Here is a 9,822-nt window from a genome sequence, read left to right as displayed (position 1 = left end):
TCAGTTCTTAATATAACTGAAATTATGTTGTCCATAATTTGAAATAAGCCAAATAACCCCTTTTTTTCTTTAATTTAATAAACCCTTTACCATAATCATTAAAATATTTTTCTCTACGTAATTAAAACTACATAATAATTATTAGATCTGTTTAGATTTAACAAGTACAAAATCATAAAGTCATCAAAAAGCCACCAGTTTAACCCAAACCAAACATATTGTATCTTCTAATTTGTATTCCCTATCAGATTTAAATCTGTTAAATACTAATACACATACACAAGCTGTATTTTAGAAACACAACTGGTGACATGCAAGCTTTAATGGATTTCTGCATACAAATTTATTAAAGAAGATCCTGGATTAAATATTTTACAGTTTACAATGAGCTTCAGGGCTTTCTGAAACCAAGGATAAAACAGAGCATAGATGATTGGGTTACAGCCAGAATTGAAGTACCCCAGCCACTGCAGAGCATCGACGACAGCTGGAGCAGTAGAAAAGTTTAAGAAGGGATCCATTACACTGTTAACAAAGTAGGGTAACCAGCAAATAACAAAGACTCCAATAACAATAGTCAATGTTTTAGTTGCTTTACTGTCTTTACTGCGAGGTATTTTCATTTTTTTGTCTTCTCTTGATTGTATTTGGTCCTGTATTGTACAGATTACCTTTTCATGCCTTCTTGCCACAGAAAATATTTTTGTATAGATGGACAGCATAACACAACATGGTAAGAAAAATGTAAACACTGTATCCAGAGTTCCCCACACTGCATTAAAGACAATAATGCAGTCTCCTGGACATGGATCAAAGCCGTCCATACCGTCAGTATTTCCTTTGAAAGTAATTAACACACATATGTATACAACTGCAGCAATCCAGCTAACTGTAACAAACAGCCATGCCACAGGCATTGTTACTTTAGAGGAGTACAATAAAGGATCACACACAGCATAGTAACGATCAATAGCAATGAATATCAAATGAAAAACTGAAACAGTAGACAAAATCAAGTCGATCTTTGCATGAAAAAAACAAAAGGTATCTCCAAAATACCAGCATGTTTCAACAGACCTGATCATACTGAATGGCATCACAAACAATCCAAGTAAAAAGTCTGCAACAGCCATTGAGAGCACCAGAAGATTAGTTGGAGTGTGGAGATGTTTGAAGTGAGAGATAGAAATGATCACCACTAGGTTACCACACACAGTGATGAGTATCCCAGTTAACAAAAGGATATATAGCATGACATTAATTGCTGTGGACCGAATTTCTTTCAAGCAAGAGGAATTACTGGTTTGAGAGCAAACAAGTATGTTTTCCATTTCCTTTACTTTTGTGAATTCCATTGTTTCTTGTTATGTGCCACATAAGATATCATCCCTTATATTACAGCCCAGGATTTCTGAAATGCATCTTTGATACAAGCTGTATTTATATAACAAAGAAAACAGTAGAACACACCCACTCTCTCTCTTCAATAATACAATCAGTCTTCTGACAATTAACCGCTTCTTGCATCTCTGGTGTTTGTCTTAGACCACATGTGGGTAACATTCTTAAATATGAGTTAAAAATAGCATGTTTTCTATTGACATGAGAATTTCAGGAGGCAGAAATTTAGGAGGCAATAAACAATGGAGTTAGAAGAAGATATACAGTACACTCCAAAGTAAAGTACACTGTGGTGACAAATAAGTTCACCCCCTGAAGATTTAATAGTTTACCATATAGTATTTAGACATACAGTATTGTCAGAGAAATGTCTCCATATTTACCTCTTTCTATACCAAAATTCTATGGTATTATGTAGAATTCATCGTACAATCAATCAAGGTGTAACCAGGTGATGAGGTGAGGGGCACGGATGTTGGGAATAACGCCTCATACAGATAGGTAGTTTGATCCTCACTACCAGCTTGCTATAATCAGGTTCAAGTTCAAGTTTATTGTCATTATACTCACATACAGGTATATGGTATAATGAATTGCTATTTAGCTAGCTCTTGGACGATAAGTAGTTCAAAGAAAAAAAACAACAATACAATACAAAAGAAAGACAGAGACAACAGGCAGTGTGCAAAAAACCAACAGGCAATGTGCAAAACAGCAACAGGCAATGTGTAAAACAACAAAAAGGTAACAGGTAATGTGCAAAAACAACATCAGATGTGCAAAAACATGCATCAACAGAATGAAATAAAGGGATAGAAATTATGGGGAGTGAGCTTTTTGACATGTAAGGTAGAGGTAGATCTCAATGTGTGTTTGGGTTTTTGGTAAGAAAGAAGGCACTGTGAGGTGCGGGGGTAAAAACTGTTTCTGAGTCTGATAGTCCGAGCCCGAATGCTCCGGTAATGTTTTCCAGATGGTAGTGGGTCATACAGTCTGTAGCTGGGGTGTGTGGGGTCTTTGATGATGCTAAGAGCTTTCGACAAGCACTGTCTGTCATAAATGTCCTGTATAGATGGGAGGGTAACCCCAGTGATGGACTGGGCAGTTTTCACCACCCACTGTAGGGCTTTTCGGTCAGCAGAACTGCAGTTGCCATACCACACTGTGATGCAGCCTGTCCATGTGCTTTCTGTAGTACATCTGTAAAAGTTAGTGAGGATCTGGGGACATATCTGAGCCTTCTTCAACAGTCTTAGGAAGTACAGGCGCTGTTGTGCTTTCTTGATCAGACAGGTGGCATCGAGAGACCATGTGAGGTCCACGGTGATATGGACGCCAAGGAATTTAAAGTTACTGACCCTTTCCACTTCAGTCCCATTGATGTGGATAGGGGCATGTCCGTTTTGCAGTTTCCCGAAATCAACGATCAGCTCCTTGGTTTTGCTGACATTGTTGTCTTCACACCACGTTGTAAGGAGATTGACCCTGTGATCAGACCTACAACTGTGGTGTCATCGGCAAACTTGATGGAGGGAAGTCTCAGTTTTTATTAGGACTTTGAGTGGGGTGCACTCTCAGGACAGAGTAAGTGTGAGTGAGAAATGTCTATATGTAGCAGGAACAAAAATCAAGAAAGAAGGAAGCACAAATGGGCTACTCAGTGATATTTTTGTGTAAGAGATGCTAAGAGGGTCAGATGAGAAATTTGTCCTCCTCTAGAACTGTATAAATCACTATTATGTGAAAAGTGCCTCCTGTTCCCAGTTTAAAATGCACTTCCATTTAATTTACAATTGTGAATTCTGTTATTGTCACTGATAATTCCGAAGAGGTCCTGTAGATTTGACTTTGACTTTAGAAACCTTTGAGGACTTTGAATATTTAAATCAGGTCCACTAATAGAAAAAAAAACACATTCCCTTGATTTATAACGTATAACTGCTTTTAATTATATATGCAACTACTTCTGTTTATTGTATTGCTTATTTCATTTCTTCCTTTTTCAGCGGTTACATCACGCCTCAGTTTACACTGGCGACCCAATGAAGCTAAGCAGGAGTGAGCCTAGCCTGTACTTGCACCAGGGAGTCCTCCTGAAAAAGGAAGGTTGCTACTGGAAGAGGTATTAGTGAGACTAGCAGGAGGCGCTCTCTCTGTGGTCTGTGAGAGTCTTAATGTCCCAGTATGATGAATTTTTACAATAGCAGTTCTGTTAACTAAATGTTTCTTATTTTATTTTATGGATTTTATTTTTTTACTCAGAATTCCCTAACAATTTATTTATTGAAAATTATAAATAACTTTGTCTCTCTCTGAACGACTGTTAATCAACGGTGAAATAAATTCAAGTTTAATGTAGATGTTTTCCCGTCTACAACAGAAAGAGACTCCACATTTTACCCATAACAACCTGTAGCTTACAATTTGACTTCTAAAAATCTGTAAAGTTCATATTATTCAGTCACGTTATTATTAATGTTATGTGTTTAAATAAACCGCATAGGGTCAAGCTGGGATAAAAACTAGGGCACACTGGGTTTTTACAGTTTTTACAACCATTATTGAGAAATGTTTCCCTAGGGACATGGGCATAGAGTGAACTACTGACATGATTAGTATCAAGGTTTTTAGGAACTTAACTTGCTTTTGTATTTCTTGAAATGTGAGGCAAGTAGAGAACAGGTTAAAGTATTGCATTACTACAACCATTTTAAAGTATAGATATTGCTGAATTGCACTCTTGATTTAATATAGGTCTTAGGTAATCACATAACAATATTGCTAAAGTGGTTAGTGGGTGTTGATAATCCAGATTCAGTTTTATTCAGTGTTAAATATATATATATATTTTCACACATAAAGAAGGCTCCACGGCCGAAGCGTTGTGTTCTCTTTCTTCTTTTTTTCAGCATGGAATAAACCTATTACTTGTTCCTTTGCAGCTAACGCATGCTGACGCAGCTACCCACCTATATTTTCATTTATACATTTTTATTAAGGTTCTGAAATACTTGATATTATTAACTAATCAAAACATTTACAAATTGAATAGGATTTTTATTCAACATTATTTTTGGATGAAAATATAATTTCATTGATAGCATATACTATATTTCATTCATAGCTATAACATACATGTATCTAATGTTGAAACATGATAGCTATGAACTTTGTAACTGATTTCTCCTGCTTAATGTACTGTATATATGATATATAATTTTAAATTTGAAACTGCATTATTATCATGACTAAATATCTGAATAACTGCTAGTACTTATGTGAATCAATCATATTAGAGCACACCAGCATCAATTACTGTTCTAAATCAGTCAGAATGCATACATCAGTATATCATTTTAATTCAGATTCAACACTAAAAAGGAGTCAGTAATTCCTTTTCTTATTCTTCTGTACTGTATATGAAAACCATCTGTGTAACAAGAATAAAAAAAAAACTATTGCCTACAAAACATTCAGTAAACAAATACTAAATACTGCTCAGTGTTGTCTTTTCTAAAATACAAACATCAATTACTTTATTTTGCCTTTTTATGTACGTTATATTCATTTTCATTGGAGGAATTCCATTTTAAAATATCACAAAAGTGAAGAAAGAAATAATTTCTTAATTTGAAGTAAACAATTTTGCAACAAATTATTAACTACAAGATTGCACTTTTTAATTACCACATTAAAACACAGTAACAAAACATGTATTGAATAATGCAAACTGCCATGCACTTGCTACTCAAACACTGACTATACATACGCTAGAACACACACCTCTCCGCATCCTTATCCTTATTTCCATTTGAAGATATTCATATGACTTTTTCACTGTAGCTTTCCCCTCACTTTTCATCATTGAGGAGAAACTTAAGGAAGTTGAAAACAACAGAAATGGAAAAGAATTCGGGATTAAGTTATCTACGTCACTTGTTTCTTGAGGAAGAAAAGCTTGCTCTGCATTGATTCATCAGAGGCACAATATGAAATTCCCTTGTCGCTTTTTTTCTGTTGGTTAATGATGGTTTTATTAGGTTTAACACTTCTGAGTGCTGCTAGCTTTTGAAAATAATAACAGATAAATGTTAGGATTAGTTTCCCAATTCTATTTTACTATTGCAAATAATAAGAAAGTAAAATGAATGTTTGCAAGGCCATTTTTTTTAACTTTTCTACAATCTTAATTGACTTAATAAAATAAAAAAATACTATCTTAAAATAATTTTAATCTGCTGGGATGCATATCATTGTTTAGATTTGTTCAGAAAACAATTTTGTACTAGAAGAATGTTTGGTAAATATTCTGAATGTAACAATAAGTTTTAGTGATTTCTGGAACCAAGGATAAAAGAATGCATAAATGATTGGATTTAAGGTAGAATTGAAGTAGCCTAGCCAGACAAAGAGTTCAAAGAGAATTGCAGGGGTAGAAAAGTTAGTGAAAGGATCTATAATGGAATTAACAAAGAAAGGCATCCAGCAGAGTATAAAAACACCAACCACAATACCTAGTGTTTTTGCAGCTTTCCATTCAGATTTCTCAGAAAATCTGTCTTTTTTTTCTTGATCAGTCTTTGTGCCAATTTGTACTACATGTTTCCTGGCTATGAAAAATATTTTTGTATACAAACCCACCATAATACAACAAGGCAGGAAAAATGCAATCAATGTGTCCAGTGACCCCCATAATGCATTATAAAAAAGTACACAACTTCCTAAGCAATATGTACTTGATACATATTCATTTAAACCCTCTGCATTGCCTCTGGAATATAGAAGTCCATATGTATATATTGCAGCAACTCCCCAACTTACACCAATCATCAGCCAAGCAACACGATTTGTAATTTTTGAATAATAATGCAGTGGATTACACACAGCCTGATAGCGATCTAGAGCTATAAATATCAGATGGAAAATTGAAACTGTAGTCAGAAACATATCAAAACTGGAGTGCAGCTGGCAAAACATGTCTCCATAATACCAACAGGTTTCAACAGATCTGATCATGCTGAAAGGCATCACAGACATCCCCAGCAGAAAATCTGCAAGGGCTAGTGACAGTACAAGCATATTTGTTGGTGTGTGAAGCTGCTTAAAATAGGTTATTGAAATCATAACAACCAGGTTTCCAAATATTGTGATTATCATCCCAGTTGAAAGCAAAATATATAACAAAATGTAAGTTGTCAGAGAACGCACTTCCCTTGTGCAGGATCCATTAATTGTGGGATAGCAAAAATTTTCTTTTCTGAGCTCTTGAAGCATAGACACATCCATTGGTTTAAACTGAAGGAAGTATTTTTAATAACGTATTTTTATAATTTAACAATATTTTTTAAGGAACACTTTGGATACTCAAAATACCAAATTAATACAATCTAGGTATTTAGGTTAGGTACATTTCTATTACAATTTCTCCCTTCTTTGAACAAATACAGTACACCCCTTACAGTCTATGTATCTCTATTTATATTACCTATGTGTTTTCTGAGACTTCCCCGGAGGGCAGATATGATGATGTAAGGTGCCATATTCTAAATAAAGCAGTCCTTCCTAAGATTAATTAACTTAATCTTGGATAATTTAAGGCAAGATAAAACTAATATTTTATCTTTATTTGGCATGCCTTGTATATTGTATATTTAATAAAGCAAGACTATGGACATGCCTGTATACTGTGTATAGTCAGAATACATCAAATTAAAATTCCTCCTTCAGAACTCATCGGATTTAATTGTGTTATAGTGTAGCAGACTTAGTAAACAGCAAAACAGATGCTTGGAAATAAAATCCCAATTTGTTTCTGTATTTCATTTTCTAAGTATTAATGTATTTATTTTCACACATTATTAAATAACATTTGGATGAATTTAGAGTGAAGAAAATTAACTTTGCTCTTTCATATATCATCTATTTTTCTTCATTTTTTGTAAAATAAATGAAAAATACAAAGAAAGTGAAATTTGATATTATTTTTAAATGTGTTTATTCAGCCATTTTCCAAAGGAAACACCACCTTCACCGTGAAAATGTTATTACAGTATAGTTATATTCCATGTGCACTGAAATATTACTCAGATAGCACATTTACTGTGCTCTATATCATAGCAACAAAGACAGGCATCTTAAAAAGGTTTTTCAAAGGTTTGAAATCTCAGATGAATAAAATATTTTAGTTTCAGTTCTTTGTGTGACCCTGAAACTACAAGCATTGCCTTGATTTATAACTTATGCTTTTAATTACATATTCAAACACTATTGCTTATTGTATCGCTTGTTTTATTTCTTCCTTTGTCAGCAGTTATGTCACCCTGCAGTTCACACTGGCAACCCGATGAAGCTAAGCAGGGGTGAGCCTGGCCCGTGCCTTTACCAGGGAGACCTCTGGTTACACCTCCAGGGACCTCCACCTTCCAGGGAGAGCTGCTGGAAGAGGTGTTAGTGGGGCCAATAGGGGTGCTCACTCTGTGGTCTGTGTGGGTTCTAATGCCCTCAGTATGGTGACGGGGACATTATACTTTAAAATAAGACACTGTCCTTCTGATGAGCCGTAAAACCAAGGTCCTGACTCTCTGTGGTCCTTAAAAGTCCCATGGTTTTTCTGCAGTGGTTTTCCTCTAGCCAAATTTCCCATTGGTCTTTGCCAATCATGGCGTCTTAATAATCACCATCTTTGAATTGGCTTCATTACTCTGTTCTCCTCCCCACTGGTAGTTGAGGTGTGGTGAGCGTACCATGCACACTTTGACTGCTGTTGCAACATCCAGATGGGTGCTACACATTTGTGGTGGTGGAAGGGAGTTTCCATTAACCATTAAAGGAACTTACTATTTGCTCATTTTGTACTGTATCAGATGTCAAATATCTGTAACTTGAAAACTGTATTATGGGCCCCGTGGCCCATAAATCCAAATGTACAAATGTTGAATCTTACATAACCTAGGAAGTAGGTGTACAAGTGTTCTTCACACTGTGCAAATTGTGACCTTTGTTACTCCATTTCAATTTTGATATCTGATGAGACTGTAGAGCTGTAGTGCAGTATTTCACTGTGAAAGAGTAAGTCTGTTGTGCAATTAAAAGCCAAAATGCTAAGTTTTTGCAATTGAAGCTCTGTAAACTAAATGTTTCTCATTTTATTTTATGTATTTTAATGTTTTTACTTGGCATTCCATAAAAAAATGATTGTCATCTTATTAAAGAACTTTGTCTATGTCTAAACAACTTTAAATCGAAGGTGAAATAATTGCAAGTTTATTGTAAATGTTTTCTGTTCTACAACAGAAAGAGATGCTAAATCTATCCACAGCAATCTGTAACTTAGACATTTTATTGTGTCACACCCAAAGAAGGCTTCACAGCCAAAACATTGTGTTTTCTTTCTTCTCTTTCTTCTCTTTTTAGCATGAAATAAACCTATTACTTGTTCCTTTGCAACTACTACAGGGACAAATGCTGTGACAGGTTGACAGACTAGTTTTCTTCAGAAACCAAGCTTCCTTTAGACAAATTTATTCTAACACAAAAGGGTTTTAAAATAATTCCTTACTTTGGCAACATTGGTACATTTAATTGTAATAGGTTGGAAAATAGCTCTGTGAAAGTTGCTTCCCTACAAACAGCACATGAAAGCCACCTTATTTGTTACTGCTGCATTTGTGCCAGTTTTTGCTGTTCAAAGTAGCATTACTGTTGCTTTTGGTTCCAAGATATACTGTAGCACCTTACTTTTTCAGGGGGCGTGACGTCACTCAGCCCCCCTGCTATGGCACAGGACAACTAGACTGATCTGATTCATTAGTGCAGTGTTTGTGCTGGTTTGTGCCACTGAAAATAACTTCCCAGCTGCTTTTCTTTGAAAGATATAGCACCTTCTTTTTTCAGTGTGAAGTCACCCAGCCACCATAGAATGGTGCAGGAGAATCAAGCTGATCTAATTCATTATTGCTCCAATTCTGCAGGTTTATGCCATTGAAAATATCTTTCCAATTGTTATTGTTTGTGAGACAAAGTGCTTTCTTTTTGGAGGTGTGACATCACTCAGCCCTCCTACAACGGCACAGGAGGTTGATTAGTTAGCGCTCAGTTTGTGCTTCTTTGTGTCATTAAAAATAGCTTCCCAGCCATTATAAATGGTATAGAAATGTAGTACAGAAACATAAAATAGACTAATTTAAGAAAATTCTGAAGTCTGTGCAGTTGTCTATGTTCCGGTGTCCCTCCATTCCAGATTTTACCCAGTCCTGTAAAAATTCAAAGAGCTCCAGAGATTCTCTTTAAGGAATAGAAACCACACACTCACCACAATTCTGCATTATTTACAACATTTTTTTGTATAGTACAGTATGCTCTTTTGCTGTTTTTGGTTTCTTGGTAATTTTGTGCAAATTTTTGTTCATCTTCTTCCCTTCA

At 35.3% G+C, this 9,822-nt stretch overlaps 2 protein-coding genes across 2 annotated transcripts; both read right to left on the bottom strand.

Moving 5' to 3' along the window:
• Positions 1 to 320: 320 nt before the first annotated feature.
• Positions 321 to 1,253, bottom strand: LOC102691458 (trace amine-associated receptor 13c-like). Its single transcript, XM_006626480.3, has one exon. The coding sequence runs from the start codon at positions 1,251 to 1,253 to the stop codon at positions 321 to 323; it is 933 nt and encodes a 310-aa protein (XP_006626543.3).
• Positions 1,254 to 5,658: 4,405 nt separating this feature from the next.
• On the bottom strand, positions 5,659 to 6,687 carry LOC102691260 (trace amine-associated receptor 13c-like). The gene has a single exon (XM_006626479.3). The coding sequence runs from the start codon at positions 6,685 to 6,687 to the stop codon at positions 5,659 to 5,661; it is 1,029 nt and encodes a 342-aa protein (XP_006626542.3).
• Between the last annotated feature and the right edge of the window lie 3,135 nt (positions 6,688 to 9,822).

The sequence above is a fragment of the Lepisosteus oculatus genome, chromosome 2 (assembly GCF_040954835.1).
Source record: "Lepisosteus oculatus isolate fLepOcu1 chromosome 2, fLepOcu1.hap2, whole genome shotgun sequence".
Classification (NCBI taxonomy): domain Eukaryota; kingdom Metazoa; phylum Chordata; class Actinopteri; order Semionotiformes; family Lepisosteidae; genus Lepisosteus; species Lepisosteus oculatus.
The sequence above is the reverse complement of the archived record's forward strand: the minus strand, read 5'-3'. Positions and strand labels throughout refer to the sequence as shown.

Bases quoted from the DNA above. Each gene is read 5' to 3' on its own strand.
- LOC102691458 (XM_006626480.3), bottom strand. From the start codon at position 1,253: ATGCTATATATCCTTTTGTTAACTGGGATACTCATCACTGTGTGTGGT.
- LOC102691260 (XM_006626479.3), bottom strand. From the start codon at position 6,687: ATGGATGTGTCTATGCTTCAAGAGCTCAGAAAAGAAAATTTTTGCTAT.